General features: G+C 40.2%; 1 protein-coding gene across 12 annotated transcripts in view; it reads left to right on the top strand.

Annotated features, from left to right (window-relative positions):
- Positions 1–21,121, top strand: part of TJP1 (tight junction protein 1) — a 225,620-nt gene extending 204,499 nt beyond the window's left edge. For 2 of the 12 annotated variants that reach the window (XM_049613982.1, XM_049613991.1), the window contains 11 exons: positions 519–869; positions 1,202–1,441; positions 2,090–2,962; positions 3,117–3,214; positions 5,303–5,530; positions 9,351–9,401; positions 10,514–10,674; positions 13,112–13,589; positions 15,326–15,543; positions 16,752–16,895; positions 19,577–21,121. In XM_049613982.1, the coding sequence (XP_049469939.1) occupies positions 519–869; positions 1,202–1,441; positions 2,090–2,962; positions 3,117–3,214; positions 5,303–5,530; positions 9,351–9,401; positions 10,514–10,674; positions 13,112–13,589; positions 15,326–15,543; positions 16,752–16,895; positions 19,577–19,671 (2,937 nt within the window). In that variant the 3' untranslated portion in view covers positions 19,672–21,121. The remainder of the gene's footprint in view (positions 1–518; positions 870–1,201; positions 1,442–2,089; positions 2,963–3,116; positions 3,215–5,302; positions 5,531–9,350; positions 9,402–10,513; positions 10,675–13,111; positions 13,590–15,325; positions 15,544–16,751; positions 16,896–19,576) is intronic. The other 10 variants (XM_049613988.1, XM_049613985.1, XM_049613983.1 and 7 more) reach the window with 10 other exon arrangements.
- The last annotated feature ends 1,289 nt before the right edge of the window (positions 21,122–22,410 follow it).

The following is a 22,410-nucleotide window of genomic DNA, read 5'->3' as shown; positions in this document are numbered from 1 at the left end:
GGGCCAAATACCAACTTTTTAAACAAGTTGTTTTCTCTGTGTATATATATGTAAGCTCTTACTCACCTTGAACTGTGGCATTTATTTTCATAGTTACTCTTACATGCGCTGTTCTGTCAGTGTGTCCTTGTTTCTGTCAGCTTGGTTTGGTAGCATTCTCCCTCTTCCCCTGGCTTTGGGGCAGTAAAGTAGGGACCGATTAGGTTGATTAGGTTTTATAACCCTGAGTGGTGTCAGAGTTTCTTCATGGACTCCTGGGGCTGAGCCTCGGAGTCCGGCTTTGTCCTGGCTGGCCAGCCAGCCTTTCATTCTTCCAAGCCCCTTCAGATCTCAAAGGATGTTCTGTGTGTCTGCATGTGTGCTTGTACAATCTTCTTGACCTTTCCTTGCCAGAAGTTTCAAGAAATAGATGTGATTTCTCCAAAGAAAAATGCCCTTTTCAATCTCCCTTGTAAAATAAAGGCCATCTCTTAAAGAACTACTGAATAAAATTTTTGATTTACTTTTATTTGACCCAGGCGGATGGTGCTACAAGTGATGACCTTGATTTGCATGATGATCGTCTGTCCTACCTGTCAGCCCCAGGTAGTGAATACTCAATGTATAGCACGGACAGTAGACACACTTCTGACTATGAAGACACAGATACAGAAGGCGGGGCCTACACTGATCAAGAACTAGATGAAACTCTTAATGATGAGGTTGGGACTCCACCGGAGTCTGCCATTACACGGTCCTCTGAGCCTGTAAGAGAGGACTCCTCTGGAATGCATCATGAAAACCAAACATATCCTCCTTATTCACCACAAGCGCAGCCACAACCAATTCATAGAATAGACTCCCCTGGATTTAAAACAGCCTCTCAACAGGTAAGCAGCAAGCATTCAACGTTTTGTAGTTAGAAGTGAATTATTAAATTTTAGAATGTGGTGATTGAGTTGAAGAATATATTTTGTCCTTTCTTCAGATTAAGAATTGATCTTTAATTTCAATTTGACAATACCAAGGACTTAATTCTAAGCTTTGTGTGTTTGTCTTACACAGCAGTATACTGAAGTTCTTTTAAAAAATTGAGGACATGAGGTCATAGTTTTGTTATTCAGCACACTTAAAATGTATGTCTACCAACCCCTATAAATGGAAGTGGGAAGTTAGAAGTAAACAGAAACACTATATTTAAAATATTTTAAACACTTCACAGAAAGCAGAAGCCTCATCTCCAGTCCCTTACCTTTCGCCTGAAACAACCCCAGCATCATCAACCTCTGCCGTTAATCATAATGTAACTTTAACTAATGTAAGACTGGAGGGGCCCACCCCAGCTCCTTCCACATCTTACTCACCACAAGCTGATTCTTTAAGAACACCAAGTACTGAGGCAGCTCACATAATGCTAAGAGATCAAGAGCCGTCATTGTCGTCGCATGTAGATCCAGCAAAGGTACCTGTGCCGCAGTGTTGCCCTCATTTGTTGCTCTCCATCAGTCTAGCACACGATCATTTTTGCTTTGCCCTTTAAGTGTTCCTTTTGCTTTTTTTCCTGTGGGCTTACACACCATGGTGCTTTCCAATCAATATGGATCATTTCAGTTTTGTAGTGTGCATGGCTTCTGGTGGTATACTACTGATAATGTGGAGATAGGCCTTTTAATTGGGATTTGTGCTAATGTTTTTATTACTTTTATTTTTTGGTTTTCAGTACCCTCCAGAGTTCCTTGTAGTATGTAGCTGTGACCCATCATGAACATTTTGTGTTTTATGAATTATGGTGTCCATACTTTTCTTTATGATTTTTATTTACTCTGTCCAAATCAAATGGAATCAGTAGTTCAGTGTATTAATTTTCTACTAAATTTAGTAATTATCTTTAGCTCACTTTCATTTAGAACATGCTAAAACATAAAAGCCCTATACCTGCATTATAAATTTTGAGCTTTCACTTAAACTAGCTTTCTCACTAATCTCTTTCTGTCTTGATAATAAATGGTGGAACATACCATTTTCACATACTAAATTATATTTTTGTGTATTAAAGTAGACTAGAATTGAAAACCAGCCGTTGTACTTACACATGAATTTTTTTATACAGGTGTATAGAAAAGATCCCTATCCTGAGGAAATGATGAGACAGAATCATGTTTTAAAACAGCCACCTGTTGGTCACCCAGGGCAGAGGCCAGACAAAGAGCCTAATCTGAGCTATGAATCCCAACCCCCATATGTAGAGAAACAAGCCAGTAGAGACCTTGAACAGCCCGTGTACAGATACGACTCCTCTGGCTACCCAGACCAGTTTTCTCGAAACTATGACCATCGTCTACGCTATGAAGAGCGCATTCCCACATATGAAGAGCAGTGGTCGTATTATGATGACAAACAGCCCTACCAGCCTCGGCCTTCTTTTGATAATCAGCATCCTCGGGACCTTGACTCCAGACAGCATCCTGAAGAGTCCTCAGAACGAGGGTATTACCCACGTTTTGAAGAGCCAGCCCCTCTACCCTATGACAGCAGACCACGTTATGACCAACCACCTAGAACCTCCACCCTACGACATGAAGAGCAGCCAACTCCTGGATATGACATACATAACAGATACAGACCAGAAGCACAGTCCTATTCTTCAGCAGGCCCGAAGGCATCTGAACCCAAGCAGTATTTTGACCAATACCCACGAAGTTATGAGCAAGTACCATCACAAGGATTTACCTCTAAAGCAGGCCACTATGAGCCTCTCCATGGTGCTGCAGTCATCCCTCCTCTAGTACCCACATCTCAACATAAGCCAGAAGTTCTGCCTTCAAATACCAAACCACTGCCTCCACCCCCATCTCTGACTGAAGAGGAAGAAGATCCAGCAATGAAACCCCAGTCTGTGCTCACTAGAGTTAAAATGTTTGAAAACAAAAGATCTGCATCGATGGAGAACAAGAAGGATGAAAACCACACTGCTGGTTTTAAGGTAAGCATGTGACCATGCTTTTCCTGCCTTGGACACGTGGGCACATTCAGTGAAGGAGCACTTCAGAGTGCTTCGTGGCTCTTCCTCTCCTGCTTAAATGAAACCTGTTGTGTAACTGTCTGTTCCTGGGGCATGTTTGTCTTCTTTTTTGCAGCCTCCAGAGGTAGCATCTAAACCTCCAGGTGCTGCCATCATTGGTCCTAAAGCCACTCCTCAGAATCAATTCAGTGAACATGACAAAACACTGTACAGGTGGGTACACTTGGTGGTGTTTCTGGTATGGAACTGACTAAGAATCTGACCCAGTTAATAAGCAAGCCATTTACTGTGTTAGAAGAGGAGAGGAAGGAAAAGGGAGAGGATCTTGATTGTTGTCCTTAAACGAAAACTACTAGCCTTTCTAATTAAGATAGTGGCCCTAGAAAGAAAAATAAAGGTCTTGATAATGCCTTCTGTAACAGATCTTTGTTAGCCTTCAGTAATCAAGTTTTTCAAAGAGATATTCTTCTAGCAAGCAATTAAAATAAAAATTTTAAAGCCCTGCATTTGTATTATGTTTTTTAGTTTTTAAAGTGCTTTCAGACATGTAAACTCTTAGTCTTCGGGGGTAAGGAAACAGAGTTTCACTAAAATAACAAAAATTAATTATTTAGGGAGCATACTCGTATGCCAGTGTGCTAAGCACTTCAGTGCAGTGTGGGTCCTTTCCTCCATTTTAAAGAGAGGCACTGAGGGGGGTGCCTGGGTGGCTCAGTTGGTTAAGCATCCAACTTTAATTCAGGTCATCATCTCATGGTTTGTAGGTTCGAGCCCTGCGTTGGGCTGACAGCTCAGCGCCTGGAGCCTGCTTCAGATTCTATGTCTCCTTCTCTTTTTACCCACCCCCCCTTCTCTCCCTCTCTGTCTCTCAAAGATAAAAAAACATTTAAAAAAAATTTTTTTAAGAGAGGCACTACGGCTGAGGGTTTTGAGTAGCTTTTAGGATTTAGTGGAGCCAGGAGAGAAACCTGGCCAGCTGCTCTCTTAACAGTGGCCTCATCATACTGTGAGTAAATGACAGACTGGGTTTGAATAGTTTTTCTGCCCAACTAATGAGTTTTATTTGCTTACATTTGTATTTGTAATAAAGAGAAGCTGCTATCTGACATTACGTTTTCTTTTTAATGATGTCTAGTGCTTTTCATGAAAACGTAAACTGCTGTGGGGTCTTCTTTAGCCAGTATCATTAGCTGTTTTCCATAAAATAAATATGTAATAACTGAAAGCTTAGGCCCTTTTTTGATGTGAAATCTGTTTATTTTTGTTGGAAAGTTTCTAAAATTCACTTAAGCAGAGTGTACATAACAATGTATAGACAGACAGTCCTCAACTTAATAATGGTTTGACTTAGGATTTTTCAACTTTACAAGAGTGTAAAAGCAATATGCATTCAGTAGAAATCATAAAAGACCTTTTCAAAATTTTTAATTTTAATTTTTTCCCCCAGGCTAGTGATATATGGTACAGTACTCTCTCCTGATGCCGCTTAGCGACAGCTCCCCGTCAGCCATGTGATCACGGGGGTCAATAGCCAGTACACTTAAAACCACCCTGTATCCTTACAGCCATTCTCTTGTTCACTTTAAGTATAGCATTTAATAAATTACATGAGGTACTCAAACTTAATTATAAAATAGACTTTGTGTTAGATGAGTCTGCCCGACTGTAGGCTCATGTATGTTCTGAACACACTTAAGGCAGGCTAGGCTAAGCTAGGGTGTTTGGTAGATGAGGTGTACTAAATGCATTTTGGACTCCTGGTATTTTAACCTGACAGTGGATTCATCATGATGTAACCCCATCATAAGTTGAGGAAGATCTGTATTAATTTGCTTAATAACTTACTTTCTTCCCCACTGCTTCCTGTGCCTTGTAGAACTTTGGACTATATAGAGCTGTTTCCTTCTATGAGAATCCTTTATTGATCCTGGATTAAAGTTCTTAAATTCTCTCAGTTATTAATTGTTGCTAACATAGATGTATATACTTTGAGAAGTTCTCTACTGTCTTAGTTAATGCTTCCTATTCTCTAATTAACTGCTTCTAACCTGCTGTGAGGCTCTGACCAAATAATTATCAAGCTTATTAGGTTATGTCAAAGGACTCATGAGCCAGAAGAGGGCTGCCTTCTGAGTGTAAATGTATGAAGACATGGGATTTGGAATGTCCATTTTGACTGTTGGATTGTTCAGCTAGATGCTGAATAATCATAGCAGTAAAAGGTCAAGATAACATATTTGTGTATTCCATTTTCTTTGTAAAATTAACATCTAAAAAGTTCCATTTGTCATTCATTGTCAGGATCCCAGAACCTCAGAAACCTCAAATGAAGCCACCTGAAGATATTGTTCGGTCAAATCATTATGATCCCGAGGAGGATGAAGAATATTATCGAAAGCAACTCTCCTACTTTGACCGAAGAAGTTTTGAAAACAAGCCTTCTACACACATTCCTACTGGCCATCTCTCAGAGCCTGCCAAGCCAGTTCATTCTCAGAATCAACCAAACTTTTCTAGTTACTCTTCAAAGTAAGTTATTTCACCTGAGACTTACTTTTAAAAATAAGAAGAAACATAAAGGTTCAGTTGCCTAAAGTAGAGTAATCATGTGAAGTTCAGTGTATTTGGAAGAAATATAGTTAAGTCCATATTTAATACATGATTTCTGTTGGCTCCAGTGGTTCAGCACTACTCATAGTCTGTAGCTCTAGAATATGTGTGTGTGTCTCGTCCTTAAACCCTGATATCTGATACATGAAATTTTTGCATTAGGAAAGTTGTTAAAATCAAAAGGTTTTGAGGTGAAGACCCTGATTTTTAGGTGAATCATAAGTCTCCCCTCTCTCTGTGCAGCATATTTCATGCTGGTTCTTTTCCTTCTTTTCAGTTTTTATTTTTTTAAGTATGAAAATAGCAAGGGGGGGGTGACATTATTTGAGGGAAGATAATAGTTTGTTGTTTTTTCTTCAAGGTGAGAAAGAGCATATCTTTTTTTAAATGTGGGAGCTTGAGATGACTTTAAGTATTCTGGTCCAGTTGTACACTTGGAAAAGAAAGGAAAGTTTTAACACATGAGGTGACGTGATGGGCAGGCAGAGCTAGGACCGAACACCCAAGTTTCTCCACTCCCAGTCGTTTTCCCTGTTCTGTGCTCTTCCCTTTTGTTGACTTGTCTATTGGAGGTTTTGTTGATTTGTTTTTCTTTCTTGTGGTTTTGTTGGGGTACAAATCCAACTGAGAGTGAGGTAGAAACTCACATAGGCATAGGTGGGTTTATACTTCAGCAAAACAAACCCATAAGAATGAGAAACAGATGTGGATTTATTACAGGGAATTCATGTACACCGTTGTAGGACCCTGCTAATAAACAAGTTGTGAGTTCACAGGACAGGAAGAGAGAAGATCCAGAGCTGTTTGAGAGTCTCTGAGTTCAGGAAAGACCTAAGTTCTTTTTAAAAGGGTCCATCCAGATAATCTCCCTTTTGATTAACTGAACTCAACTGATTTAGAGGCATTACATCTGTCAGTCCCCCTCACAGCAGCACCTACATTAGTGTTTGAATTAATGATGGGGACTATAGTTTGACCTACCCAAGTTGACCTACCAAGTTCCAAAGCACCCAGATTTTTACTGAATTAGATGCTTGGGATTGTCTGAACTTAACTATCATTTGTCATGTACTGTTGAGTGAAAAATTTTTTAAAAAATACTTTATAACCTCTATTGTTAAAAATCTAATTATAATTATCACTTTTTTCTTAGACATCATTTGAAGTGAAGATTTAAAAGTTTTTTCCCACTGTCCTCTATTTCAGTCTTTGTCTAGAGAAGAAAGCCCTTTATGTGAAATGCAAATGCAAACTTTGGGTGCTGCAGTGGGGGTTCTGTTAAATGCAAACAGTGTCTTATACCAGTATTGTGAGCCTCCCCCAACACAACGCTAGAGAGGTGCCCAGTACATCTGGGGAGGGTGTCCAGACTCCGGTGAGCCTTAGTAGTTTGTAATCATCTTTACTTAAGTCATTAAACACATTCGTTCTTGTTAGAAGCAGGTCCAAGGGTATAGTTTAAGGAGAGAGATTTTATTCATCCTTTTATATACTCGGTAAATAGAATGCAGTCTTAAAAGAACACATTTAGGTCTGAAAAGTAAGTAAGAAGTCTCATCAGAGAATCAACTGACAAGGCATTTTTGGTTTTGGGTTGAGTTTTCCACAAAGAAGACAACGTATTTGTGACGTATAATTTTCATACAGGGTCTAGAATGCTGCCTAGTATTTGGTGGGTGGGGACCCAGCAACACAGGGCATAGTATGCTAGGTGTGTCAGCTGCCCACCTTTTCATTAATGCAGCTCTGGGAGGAATGAGTCTTAACTGGTCAGAGGTTTCTCAAGGGTAGATTGCCTTTGACAGAAACACATAACATCTGTCTTTGTGAATAGGCCCCAGACTCTGAATGTTTGTGTTTCCTGCCATGAGTGTTATGGGAGCCAGAAAGTGTGACTTGAGATGCACATTTTAATACATTTCCTTCCTTTGTGATAGAAATCAAAAACTCTTTGTAGTTGTGCTTCACGTCCCCATGTGGGTATTCGGTGGGTAGAGCTTTGGGAAGGAGAATGAGGAATGAGACATGATGGCTAAGACATAAGGGGTCTCTGTGCCTTGCCCTTCTAATGCTGTTGTACTGTTGTGCCCAGTGAATATGGCTTTAACAATTGGAAAGTCATTTAAAATATACAGCCCTCTTACAGTATTTCAAAACTGCTTTTTGTTACCAGTAGACTGCCTACAGGCCTTCATTTTCTAAAGTATAATATAGAAATAGCAAAGCTCTTTTCTTCTGGATAATAGGTGCTTATGTTCCACTTAAAAACATACCTCCGAGGGGACCTGGCTGGTTCATTTGGTTAAGTGTCTGACTCTTGATTTCATTCAGGTCATTCATCCCAGGGTCGTGGGATCGAGCCCCACATTGGTCCCTGAACTGGGTGTGGAGCCTGCTTAAGATTCCCTCTTACTCTGCCCCTCCCTTGCTTGTTCTCTCATGTTCCCCACCCTCCAACAAAAACTCCATACCTGAGAAATGGTGGGAGTTGAGAAGGGAGAATGGTAGCACAGGACAGACGCCCCAGAGAGCAAGTGGATATCACCTGTCTTACAGCTCTGGAGAGCTGGGTTGGAATTGGGGAGATTAGGAGATCAGTGGCTCAGACATTGATCTTCAAAACAAGTAAGGAGTTTCCGGGATCCTATGACAGGGCTAGAAGAGCCCTGTGCATGTGTCCCAGCCCAGAAACTGAGCTTCTTCAGGGCAACGAGAGATTTTTTTGTCACTAAAATATCTTGTCTCTCAAAAGTCAACTTACTGTGAGACTTTTAGGTCTCAAAATAAGTGTTAGTAGTTTTCAGCTTTTTAAGAACTTAGTAAGATTAACTAGGTTTCTGTGTGCATGTGGCATTCACTGAGAGAGGCTGTGAGATTCAAACATGGAAGCTTTGCAAATAGGCTCCCCCCATCCCAGGACTTACTTTAGGACTGGTAATGGATTCAGGTCTTGCCAGGAAAGAGCACAGGTTAATCATAGTCAGGTTTCAAAGGCATGCATATTTCAGCTTGCCTGTTCATCATCACCCCCACTAGGGATCAGCACAGCTGTTGTGTTGTACGGCTTCCTCCTACATTTTCACTTAGAGGATTTCTTTTGCCCAGCCCTTTTTTTCTTAATGGAGCACTTCATTCTTACTTCTTCAGACTCTGCTGATTATTCTTAGTATTGCTTCTTTATTTAGTCTGTTTCTTTGCTCACCACTAGCAAGTGAAGCCAAAGTGGGCAGAGATGGAAGAGTAATAAAGCTCAAGCACCTTGCTACTCACTAGCAGCACAGTAAAATACGTGGAGGGCCGGGACACCTGAGCAGCTCAGAAGGTTAAGTTTCCAACTCTTGGTTTTGGCTCAGGTCATGATCTCATGGTTAGTAGTGCAGAGCCTGCTTGCAATTCTTTCTCTCCCTCTCTCTGCCCTTCCTGCGTGCATGCATGTGCGCGCGCTCTCTGTCTCTCTCTCTCTCTCAAAATAAATAAACATTTTTAAAATGTATGTGGAAAGTGGGTAGGCAGTACCTAACTATATTAACTGTATTTTGATTTATTGGTGATTTTCCAAACTTAAGTGAGAGCTAGTGATGTTTTCTTTTATAGATCAGATGATTCTGAAATGGTGGATGTGTATTTTTTGGTTGATATTTTAAAATGACATTTGAGTTCCATTTGCTGCAAATGTACTTAGTTAGATTGACCATTTTCTTTCGTTTTTCTATTGCGCTTTTGCTTTGCCATCACCTAGATTTCTTGGCTCTTACCCTAGCTATGACTACTTGAAAAGGACCGTCAAGTGGTAAGACTGGCATTAATGTGAGGCTGTTACATGAGGTGTCCCTCACTGCATCACTGGCATTATGTGCACTTTTAGATTTTAAAGTCATCTTCAAATGTTTAGCCTAAGTGCCTGAAAGCGACAAAACCATGTAGTTTTAAAGCCAATCACTAGAGTAGACTTCCCCAATGAAATTTTCTGTGAAAATACATTCCAAATGTGTGTTTTGTTTGTGCACATAAAACCAGTGCAGCTTTGGCTCTCTGCAAAGGTTTAGATGGCAGTGTTGTAATTATGGGTCTATTTTAAAGATTTCTTTTGTTTGAATTGTACGTGTTACATATTAACAATTGGCAATCTGAAAAATAAGCATACATGGCACAATTTGACTTAAAAGAGCCTTATAAAATCAAGCAGTGTCTGCTACTCTAGCAACTGTTAAACAATTAAAAATGGATCTAGTAAATCAAGGGCAGTTTCAAAGTGAAAGATGTCCAGTGTGTTTAGTGTTACTGGAACACAACCACACCCATTTCATTTACATATTGTCTATGGCTGCTTTGGGGCAGAGTTCGAATAGTTGTGACAGAGACTTTATGGCCCAAAAAGCCAACAACATTTACTGTCCAGCCCTTTACAAAAAATTTGCCAACCTCTGGTCTATAAAAACATTTTTTGTGGTGCTCTGAGTGTGCCAGAAACCAAGGATTTGTACCTTAGATACCAAATCAGAAGTGAATCTAAGGAAGATTTGGGCCAATAAATATTTTTCAAAATATTTGCAAGACTTTCTTAAACCTCCCAACCATTACTGCCTTTTTGTAAGCAACACAATTAATATTACAAGTATACCCAAAATTTCATCTGCCTTTGGTTGCCATCTTCTGGATGTTTTACTAATATTCTTTAAGTATCTGTCCTGTCTTTACATTTCTTGTGCTGATGAATGATTGAATTTGTTTGTATATTTTGGTAGAGTTAGCCATTTATACTCATAAGAATAAATTGTGAAATTTCCAGTTTTTTGTTGTTGTTTTTTTTTAACTCAGGGATAATTAGAAGAATGAGAACTTGCTTTTTTGTAAATGTGAATCCATATTCATAAGTTGGCATTGTCTTTGTTTTTTTCATAGGGGAAAGTCTCCTGAAGCTGACACTGTGGATAGATCATTTGGTGAGAAACGTTATGAGCCGATCCAGGCCACTCCCCCTCCTCCTCCATTGCCCTCCCAGTATGCCCAGACCAGCTCCTCTCTCGCCCTCCACACGCATGCCAAGGGGGCACATGGTGAAGGTAGGAAGTTTGGTTTGGAAGTTGGCATTACTGCTGTAATAGAGTAATACTTACAAAATTGTATTCTTGCAGTTTGTAAGCAAAAGTGTTTTTCATTTAAAAATACATACTTGGGAGCCTGAGTGGCTCAGTCAGTTAAGTGTCCAACTGTTGGTTTCAGCTCAGGTCAGGATGTCACAGTTCGTGAGTTCAAGCCCTGCATCAGGCTCTGCACTGACAGCACAGAGCCTGCCTGAGATTCTCTGTCCCTCTCTCCCTGCCCCTCCTCTGCTCTGTCTCTCAAAATAAATAAATTTAAAAACAAATTTTTTTAAAAATACATACTTGAAACATATAGGCTGGGAACAATGAAACTAAGTGTTTTGTTAAAAGTACATCTCCTAAAAAAAAAAAAAAACAGGTACATCTCCTGTTTTTATAACTATAACCATTGTATCAGAAAAGACTTTTAGCTAAATAGATGTTAATCTGTTTTACTATCACAGCTCAATTTTTGGAAGTAGTATTTGTTTGCCAGTATGTCTGAATCTAAATTTTTGATCGGTGTTTTGTAAAAATTACTGTTATATTCCATTTATATCCATGGATATAGGAAAGCCATAAAGTCCCACATAACCTGCAACCCTTAGCACCTCACAGTTATGTGCTGTGGCAAAATCCCAGCAGAGTAGCCAACAGCTCCAGGTGATTCATTTTAACAGCTGTACCCCTGCGTTTTTCCCATCTTCTCTCCTTCATGTCTCCCTGACCAGGAACTATTTTCCTTTACCCATGCCGCCTCTCTTCCAGGGCCATTGGTGTGGCTCCTCTCCTTCATTCCTGCTTGCTTCATCTTTCTCTCTGGCCTCACACAGGTGCAGCTCACTCCTCCGTTGTTCAGAGCACCTGTTGTTCCTGCTGCCTCCTCAAACTGTCCTATGTCTCTTTGCCTTCCATCAAACACTCTGAAAGGGAGACTGTTGCCTTCACCTCCAAATGCCCCTTTTTTGGCCCTTTCAAAAAAAAAAAAAAGATTGTTTATTTTACCCTAAGAATATACCATGATTTATCCATTCTCCTGTTGGCTTTTTGCTGCTACAGACATTTCTCTGTTATTTACAAGAATCAAATTCTAGGCCAGCTGTAGAGGTGTACTGGTAGATTGATCTTACCCCATGTTTAGGATTTTCTTTCCACACTGTCATGTCTGCAGGTAAAGTTTTAATTCTTTCCGATCCTTAAATGCCTTTTCTTTTTCTTGCCTTCTTGTGCACTGTCAGGGACCTCCGTCAAATGTGTCAGTTTGGAAGTGATGAGAGCAGACATCTCTGCCTTCCCCATCTTGGGGAGAAAGGATTTAATGTTTCACCCTTACGACATTAGCTCTATGTTTTTTATGGCTTGTTATAGCTACTCTTTATTAGGTTTTAGATATTCCTTTCTATTCCCCTCTAGTTTGCTGAAAGTATTAGGTCACATGCTGTTTCTGCATGTAGTAAGATTACCATAACATTTTCCTTCTTTAGTGTGTTAATGCAGTAAATTATATTGCTGTGTTCACAAGGAATTTGGGTTTATTTTTTTCCTTTTTATGTAATGTCCCTGTCTGGTTTTACCATCGTTGTTGTGCTAGTTCATAAAAGAGAGCCTAGGACATGTCCCCTGTTTTCTTTCTAAAAGATGTATAGTGTTGGTGTTATTTTTTCTGGAATTATTTCCTAGAATTCAGTTAGTACTTCTTTACCTTGCCACCAGCCATGCATGGAGATTCCTGTTCCACATCTTTGCCAACTCTTGGCATTACCGAACCGAAGTGTTGACAATCTAATGGGTATGAAGTGTATTTGGGGTTTGTTATGTATTTGCATTTCCCTGGTAGTGAGGTTTTCTGTCTTGTAAGGTAACTGAGCATTCTGGCCTTCACTTCTGTTGTTGCCTCTGCACAGCTTTCCCCATATTCCTATTAGTAGCATCTTTCTGGTGGGTGTATAGGGGTTCTTTATAGGTTTTAGATCCTAATTCTGTACAGTTATGCAAATTGTGCTCCCAGTCGGTGGCTCCTTTTGACTTCATTTAGGTGAGTTCTGTAGTGTTGATTTTTTTTTCTTTTTTTTCCCTTTTTTTAACATAGCTATACTGTCATTCTGTTTCTAATTTGATACAGACAGTGGGAGAGGGTACTCAGACAACCAGGCTCTGGAGGCCTGGACCCTGAGCAGCATGACCCTGACTCCACAGTCACAAGGTACCCCAGAGTACCACATGTGTCCATGCCCCTCCTGGTCCCTCGATGTCACAGGTAGCCACCAGGGTTCAAGAGTCACTTTCTAATTGTGGGGACCGTGACTTGGGCCTTGACTTCAGCACCGAGACAAGTTAAGATGGGAGAGACATCATAGGGGCTATTAAAACTTCTTTGAGGAAGTTTTTTAAATGCTTATATATGTTTATTTTTCAGGTAATTCGGTGTCATTGGATTTCCAGAATTCTTTAGTGTCTAAACCAGATCCACCTCCGTCTCAGAATAAGCCAGCAACTTTCAGACCACCGAACCGAGAAGATACTGTTCAGTCTACTTTCTATCCCCAGAAAAGTTTCCCGGATAAAGCTCCAGTTAATGGAGCTGAGCAGACTCAGAAAACAGTCACTCCAGCATATAATCGATTCACACCAAAACCATACACAAGTTCTGCTCGGCCATTTGAGCGCAAGTTTGAAAGTCCTAAATTCAACCACAATCTTTTGCCAAGTGAAACTGCACATAAACCTGATGTGTCATCAAAAGCCCCTACTTCACCAAAAACTCTTGTGAAAGCGCACAGTGTGGCACAGCCTCCTGAGTTTGACAGTGGAGTTGAAACTTTCTCCATCCATGCAGATAAGCCCAAATACCAAATGAATAATGTCAGCACTGTGCCTAAAGCTGTTCCTGTAAGGTAAGATTTTTGCCTTTTTCTTGGCTCTGTGATTTGTCTGATGTGAGTTTGGTGTAGTTTATGTGATTTGGGACTTTTAAGAATCATTCTGACATAAACTTTTTTTTTTTTTTTTAATGTTTGCTTATTTTTGAGAGAGAGAGCACACATGCACAAGTGGGGAGGGGCAGAGAGAGAGGGAGACACAGAATCCAAAGCAGGCTCCAGGCTTTGAGCTATCCGCACAGAGCCTGATGTGGGGCTCGAACTTGTGAACTGTGAGATCATGACCTGAGCCAAAGTCAGATGCTTAACTGACTGAGCCACCCAGGCTCCCCTTAACTTAAACTTTTAAACTGAACAGTTTTGTCCAAAAGGTTGTTGCAATGAATGCTGTTATATGAAAGGTCCTGCAAGAGGTGTAAGAGAACATTAATAAAATAATAAAGCTAACTGATCATGTACAGTCCATAGATACTGTCAATATCCCCATTTTACTAAGAACTGAAGTCAGGTGACACTGCATGTTGCCCAGTCACACAACTAGGGTGAGGGAGCCCCGGTTCAGCTGCTCCTGGTCATCTGAATACAGAGCCCATATTCTGAACCAAGCATAGCATTCCATAACCTCTAACCTTGGCCTGCTTACATTTGGAAAATATCTCAGAAGCCTAAGCACCTGTATTCCCTGTCTACTCTCTGTTCAACAGTGATACTAGAAAATGTAACAACCTCAAAATGGTTGCTCTTTTTATGGTTTTAGTGAGTAATATATTTGAGCAAATGAGACTGGGAAAGCCTCATATACTCCTTTCTCTAGACCTGTTCTGGCCTCACATAAGCTCACCTCAGCCTCCCAAATCCACTTACATTGTCAAGCCACCTGCTGAAACAGAAGCACTTGCAGGCAGAACCCAGGGCCAGGAGGGCCACCTGCCAGCTTCCCAAAAACAGGGATGGTCATGGAAATGTGCTGCCTTCTCCTCTTTGTAAGCTTTTCCTGTAGTGGGGGATGGGGTGCCGCATCAGCATTGTCCCTGCTGCTCTGGTCATGCAGGAATCATCTGTAGCTTTCCCTCCACACATTTACTGTGTCGGTCCATCTTTCTGCTCACTTTTAGGTTGTGACTCAAAATTTTACTCCAAGCAGTCTTGGTAGCCTATGCTTTTGAAGCAGTCTTTGATACCACATCCCCTTGGCCTCTGATATTCTTTGTGTACTAAGTGAATATACTTTTTTTTCATGGGTGCTTGGGGTGTACCCATACCAAAGTATTGTAGAAAGCTTTGACAGCATGGGCCATAAGTGTGCATGCTCAAAATCCTAGGGAGATAGAGAACCTAATTAGTACTCATCAAGTCTGAGATGCCATAAGTTGCAAGATGCAACATTGTCTTATATGTCACTAAGAAGAAAAGAAAAGTGCTATCAGTTAAACCATGACTTACCGTCAGTTTTAAAATACGAATTTCATGGATGTTAAAATGTGGTTCTTAAGACCAACGTATTGTAGTAGTTGGGTGAGCAAGGTATTAGGCTTTGTACATTCAGTAATGAAATTGATTAGTTATCTTCAAAAATGAAATCGATTTCTCCAGGAAGAATATGATTTATTACTCCTGTGAGTAAAGTGTGTCACCAAAAACTTACCTTCTTGATTAAATGGAGAAATAAAATGAAACAACCTGTTAGGGTCATAATGGAAACTCTGCTATATTGTTGGAGGTTTATTCATTAGCTGTTTCTGGATTCTCAGCCCTTCAGCTGTGGAAGAAGATGAAGATGAAGACGGTCACACCGTGGTGGCCACAGCCCGAGGCGTGTTTAACAGCAATGGTGGGGTGTTGAGTTCCATAGAAACCGGCGTTAGTATAATTATCCCACAAGGAGCCATTCCTGAGGGAATTGAGCAGGAAATCTATTTCAAGGTCTGCCGAGACAACAGCATCCTCCCACCTTTAGATAAGGAGAAAGGTAAATGGTTTTATTTTTCTGCTTGGTTTTTAATAACTTGAGTTGTCCTGTGTGCTCTTCAAAGCTTGTAGTGTTCAATTGAGAGGATAGTCTGGACCCCTTTTCTGCTTTGCCAACCCCAGCACGTTTATCCCATCAGGGCAGGCCTCTCCAGTGGGCACTGTGGAGGGGGGTGCCCTGGGATGGCATCACAGGCAGGCACGGGGTGTCCCACAGGAAGTCCAGGCTGGTGGAAGTGAGCACACAAGACCTTCCACTCATTGGGCTTTACTTTCACTGTGAAAGTGACAGTGACAGCAGATGACTGGCCTTTGGGCATTCCTCCCTTGGTCTGCTAGGTGGTCTTAGCTGACCTCACCAAATCTGTCTTTGCGTCATTCATCCCTTCCATGTCTAGAGACAGGTTAGATAACACCCACTCAGAAAGGCTTTGCTCCATGCCTGTCACCTGACTGTAAGACAGAGGCTTCTCGGGGCAGGTGCTCGTCACCCCAGCTCTAGCACTAGTAAGAGCTCCACACGGCGAATAAAATATCCCTCTCAGGTATCACCATGTGTGTTTCTGAACTTAAGGAATCCAGGAAAGCTGTTATTTTTCGTAATCTTCCTGGATATGTCAGGACGATACGATGAACTACGTGATGACTTCTTTTGGAATCTTATAGCAGTTGCTTTACTTCCTTAAATATGTTACTCGAGCTCATTTTCTTACATTTTGCTGGAACACTAACATATGTTGGCCCTGTGTGAATCCCTTAAACCAAGTCTGTAGCAAATACAACATTTAAAACGTAAGATCTAAGTAACATTTACAAAAAATACATTTGAATATACAAGAACCCCATGATCGAATGGTGTAGCCACTGGCTACCTGTGGTTATTATGAATTGAAATGTGCTGGAAGTATAAAATACACACTGATTTCAGAGATTTACTATATTGGTTACATGCTGAAATAATGTTTGGGATATATTGGGTTACATAAATATTAAAAATTTATGTCCCTGTTGTTTTTTCTTAATGTGGCTACTAGAACATTTTAAATTACACACGTGTCTTGCATTAAGTTTCTCTCGGTCACTGCAACTGTAGAGAACTAATGGCATTTGGCTTTAAAGCATGTCATTAGAAGGGAGGATGAGGAGAACTGTGGGCTAGAAAGAAGATGGTCATCTAACCTCTCACTCCCACCCCCTCCTTGACTGCAGGCGAGACACTGCTGAGCCCCTTAGTGATGTGTGGGCCCCATGGCCTCAAGTTCCTGAAGCCCGTGGAGCTGCGCTTACCACACTGTGCGTCCATGACTCCTGACGGTTGGTCTTTTGCTCTAAAATCATCCGACTCCTCGTCGGGTATGCTGTCTTCACTCTGTCCTTTGGGGGCTTTGGGTACTGTCATTGATTAATCCCTGGGCTGTTGGAGCTACACATGCTGTTTGTTAGCACATCTCTACCTCTGTTGCTGTGGCCTTGTAGGCATCACCAGTGTTTTGAAATTTCTTTGTGGTTCATATATAAATGAATATGGAAAAGTATGGGAAGTTTCTGCCTTTTAAACATTGATGATTTGGCCAAAGGTTGGCTGTTTCTTGGTGTTCAACAAAATTATTTGTTCTGTCAAAATTTTTAAGATGCAGTGGGAGAATTTTTGTTGCTCTACGTACATGGGCATTTCCATCTTCTTATTAAGATGATTCCTTTATATACTAATTTCTGTTTTGGTTACCAGTCTTTAATTCCTCAATCTACAAAGTATAGACACCAGAGAAATCTGCAAGACAAAAAATACCTTCCACTGGGATCATACTTGGCCACGGTTTTCAGTGCAAAACCCTGAATAACTGCTGTTGTACACATTACTTTTAAATGGCTTTTTTTGCTCTTAAGATCATAATTTCAAAATTTCCATTGCATTTTCACATTTCTCACTTCTTTGGGTGACTACATCAGTTACCAGTTGAAGCATTCTATATTTTTTGGTATAGATCACTTTAATTAAACCTAATATAGAGAAATAAGAATTTAAAGTTTTGCTTCTGAATTTTTAGTAAATCAGGTGAACATAATGCAGTTTTAATATGAAATAGAGCTTTAGGGTATTAAAATTGTAGGAATATACTTTAATACTACCCAAGATTAAAAATTATATATAAATATGTATTTCCTGATATCTGCAGGTACATTTTCTGGAAAAAGCTAATAAATTAATTTTAATACACTGGATAGTAAAGCTGTTTCCTCAGGGACTCCACTGAGAAGCATTTTATTAGCCTAGTTTGAATTAATGAATTAACATTAATAAAACTGCACTTAAAACGTGATATTCTGAAAGTCAAGTTGTAGCATGAGCTCTGATTGTTTTCTAAACCAAATTAGGATGAAAGTCTTTAAAATAACTGTCTATTGTAGTTAGTTGTTTTAGAAATGATTTTCTTCCGGGATATTATATGAAGCATAAGTTATCTATTTGTTATTCCTGCTTTTTATGCCACAGAACAAAAGTTATTTTGTTAGAATGAAACAACTTTTTCCTGTGTTAAATTTTGAGTGCGTTCACATAGAAGAGAAATGTTCCTCTGTGTAATCCCATATGGCTCTAGAATGCTTTGCTACTATAAATTTCTGTTTAGAAAGTCAGGGATAGCTTTTTTTTTTTTTTTTTGTCTCCAATGTTTATTTTTGAGAGAGAGAGCGCACACGCCAGTGAGGGAGAGGCAGAGAGGGAGAAACGGAATCCAAAGCAGGCCCCAGACTCTGAGCTGTCAGCACAGAGCCCAACACGGGACTTGAACTCATGGATCACGAGATCATGACCTGAAGCGAAGTCGGGTGTGTTCAACCCACTGAACCAGCCAGGCCCCCCATGGGGGGTAGCTTTTGATAAGTACTAACTTGATCCCAACAAAAATTAGTATAATAAGTGGGGGGTTTTTTGTTTTCTTTTTTTACTTCCAAAGAGTTGTTTTCACTCTACCTCATGCCTGAGCAGGCTGTTCTCTGCAGTACTGCCCATAGAGATCTGTGAAGTTAGATCACTCGGTTTTAAACTGCTGAGCCCATTGATGACTCAGAGACCATTTCGGTGTACGGCTCGCTGTACATAGCGTCTCTCAGCCTTGCCGTAACGTGGATGTTGTGGCCAGATGAGAATTCTTTGTTTGTAGGGGCTGTCCTGTGCATCGTGGGCTGTGTAGTAGCATCCCTGGCCTCTGCTCACCAAATGTTGGTTGTGACAGGCCAAAACGTCTACAGACATCATCCCACAGGGGTGCAGAATCGCTCCTGGTTAAGAACTATTGTGTAAGGGAGGCAAAAGTCAGCAGCTTCGAGTATCCCTTACTTTGGATGCCACAGAGCATACAGTCATGCCAGCCTTCTTCACACTAGGTGTCCAATACTGGGGCTTCTTAGCTTCAGCTTCAAATCTCAAAAGCAACAAGAGCTTGTTAAAAATGGAAATACCCAAGCCCTGCTTCAAACTCAATAGACAGTGAATTTTCAGAATTTCACAAGTGATTTTGTTGTACCGCCAAGTTCAGGGCTGAGAAACTCTCGGCCCAGACTTGCTGATTTTTGGGAGGTAAAGGGGAGGAAGGGTCTTCCTTCCAGAAGAAACCAGATTCTGCAGAATTTTCAGGCATTCATTCATTGGCGTGTAGTTGAGTGTGAGAAATGTGTTCTCATATTCAGTTCAAATGGGTCCCAACTTTCAGAAGTGCTGTCAATAGTTCTGTGTACCCAGGCACTGGAACTATACCCCAGGCATATTTGTTGCCCCAACTTGTATTCACTGTTTGAAAAGGCATAAACTTGAAAACATAAAGAATAAAGGAGAAATCTGAAACCACTTTGAATCCTTAGATGCTAGTGGGTCCTCAATGGAATATAGCACTTAGAGCTTTGATAACAAGTACATATGCTGAAGAACGAGAAGAAGGTTGTATGGGAGTATATGTGTTTATGTTTGTCCCATGACCATTAGGGCTGGCACTTTAACCAACCACAATTGATATGAACTTCTTTTTCTCTCATAGGTGATCCTAAAACCTGGCAAAACAAGTGTCTTCCTGGAGATCCAAATTACCTTGTTGGAGCAAACTGTGTTTCTGTCCTGATAGACCACTTTTAATTCTTAAAATATAGGAACTTGTTAAATAATGTGAAACTGGGTTAAACTTACTAAATCTAAATGGAAGCACTCTATCAAGTATTACACTTTTCTTAGAATTGATACTGCGATTTGTTAGTATTAAGCATTTTGTTTGAACAGATGAAGATTAGTGAGCATGCCCCTGCCCATGGTCAGAAAACATGCTGCAAACTGCGTGTTTATAATTGAAAAACTATTGGTATTGGCTGGAGGGTCAAAGATGGTTTGCTTTGTAATGATTTTTGTACTTTTTTATGGTCACTGCTTAACTTCACATATTGATTTCCGTTAAAACACCAGCCAGTAAATGGGGTGCATTTGAGTTCTATTCTTTCCAAAGTACATTGTTTCAAACTTTATTATGGCCCTAGCCTGGCATACACATTTTATTTTATTATGCATGAGGTAATATGCCCACATTTTAAAAATGTACCTGGAACCATATAAACCAGTGTAGTAGATTTAACAGAAATGTACAGCAAGGGGAATTTATAGCTCTTTTTGGCAGGGGGTGGGGGGGAGTCAAGTGAAGACAATTACTTATTGTATATGAAAACACATTTTTTTAGGGAAGGACACCAAAGCATGTGAGACTGGTTCTGTGGCTTCTTTGGATCTATAACCATATCACCACAAACATACTAACCAGCAGGAATGCCTTACCCTCATGTTTTTAATTCTTAGATCATTCTCTCCGTGTATTACTAAGTTTTTATGGCTTTTGTGCACATCTAGATCCTGTATCATGAAAAAGATTGAGTAAATTGTGGATTTGGTGGTTTCAGAAATGTATAATCACCCAGAAGAAAAAAAATGTTGTGATCTGGGGATTTTTCTTTTCCTCCTCCAAGGGGCAGTGGTGGTTTTCTGTTCTTTTTTGGCTATGCATTTGAAAATTTTGATGTTTCAAGGATGCTTGTACATAACGCGTGCATACCACTTTTGTTCTTGGTTTGTAAATTAACTTTTATAAACTTTACCTTTTTTTATACATAAACAAAACCGAGTTTCTTAAGGCTACCTTTGTATCTCTCTCCTGTACCTCTTGAGCCTTGAACTTTGACCTCTGCAGCAATAAAGCAGCATTTCTATGACACCTACAAGGTCATTTTTAAAAAAAAAAAAAAAGAATGCACAGAGTTGTTACATTTTTAAAAGTGCTGCATTTAAAAGATACAGTTACTCAGAATTCTCTAGTTTGATTAAATTCTTGCAAAGTATCCTGACTGTAATTTGTGATACCATGCTGTGCCCTAAAGTGTATTTTTTTACTAATAGACAATTTATTATGGCACATCAGCACGATTTCTGTTTAGATAATACACCACTACATTCTGTTAATCATTCATTAGGTGTGACTGAATTTCTTTTGCAGTTATTAAAAAATCTCAAATTTCTAAATCTGCAGAATAAAACTTTTTAAAATAAAGTGCTGGTTTGGTTTGTTTCCCCCCAGTTTCTAGTTTCATGCAACTTTATAATCCTGTTAAAAGTCCTGCATCCTGCTGCACATCACCTAGTCCCTTTCTACTGCATCAGGTAGGGTGTCTATGGAGTACGTCCCTGCAGCCAGTGCACCCTGATAGGTGAGCAGTGCCAGTCACTGAAACCTCAAGACAGAGTAAGAAGAGAAGGAGGCTGACTTAGAGAGTTCTTGGCAGTGTTTCCACCACTTCTGTAAATATGCATATATTTATGTGTGCATTCATGCCTTGTATCCTGCTTTTTCCCAAAAACGTAACATGGACATTTTCTTATGTTGTAACATTTGGGGGTAGAAAGTGATTTTAATGGCTTTAAATATTCCATCATGATTGCCATATTTATTTAACAACCCCCCTATTGACATAGAGGTGGTTGGTTGGTAGGAAGTGCAGATCTATGTAGATTCAGTCTATTTTATTTGTTGCATCTTTTTTATGTACAGTAAAAGTATCCGTTTTAGTGTGCAGTTCTCCAAATTTTGACGGAGGTACATAGTTTTATAACCATTACTACAATTAATACATCAAACAGTTTCATCATCCCCCAAAAGTTCATTGTTTCTCCCTCTTTATACCACCCCCCCGCCACACACACACACACACACACTTCTCCAGCCCCTGGTGGGCAATGATTTGTACCCTATAGTTTCTCCTTTTTGAGGGTGTCCTGTAAGTGGGATCCTGCAGTATATAGCCTTTGAGTCTGGCTTCTTTCACTTAGCATAAAGCATTTGAGATCCATTTATGAAGTTGCAAACATTAGTAGTTCTTTGTTATTGTGAGTAATGGCCCACTGTGTGAGTGCACCACAGTCTGTCTGTCATCCCCAGGTGAACTTCAGGTGAACCTGTCTCCAGGTTTGGAGATTATGAATAAAGCTGCTATAAACGTTTGCCTCTAGGTTTTTGTGTGAACATAAATTCTTCTCTTACTTGATTTAAACACTAGGTGTGGGATCACTGACTCCTATTGTGAATAGAAGTTGAGCTTTGCAAGAAACTGCCACCCAGCCTGCAGGAGTGCTGTACTGTCATGCATCGGCCATCTCTGAGGGGCCAGTGGCTCCTCATCCTCACCAACAGTTGCAGTTACCAGTGTTGTGTTTAGCCACCGTAATGGGCCGTCTCCTTGTGGGTTTGATTTGTGTTTGCCTGATGACTTAGGATGTTGAGTATCTTTTTACTTACCTGCCATGCATTCTTTGGCGACGTATCTGTTTCTAGCTTGTTTGTGT

Source organism: Panthera uncia, assembly GCF_023721935.1.
Source record: "Panthera uncia isolate 11264 chromosome B3 unlocalized genomic scaffold, Puncia_PCG_1.0 HiC_scaffold_1, whole genome shotgun sequence".
Lineage (NCBI taxonomy): Eukaryota > Metazoa > Chordata > Mammalia > Carnivora > Felidae > Panthera > Panthera uncia.
The sequence above is the reverse complement of the archived record's forward strand: the minus strand, read 5'-3'. Positions and strand labels throughout refer to the sequence as shown.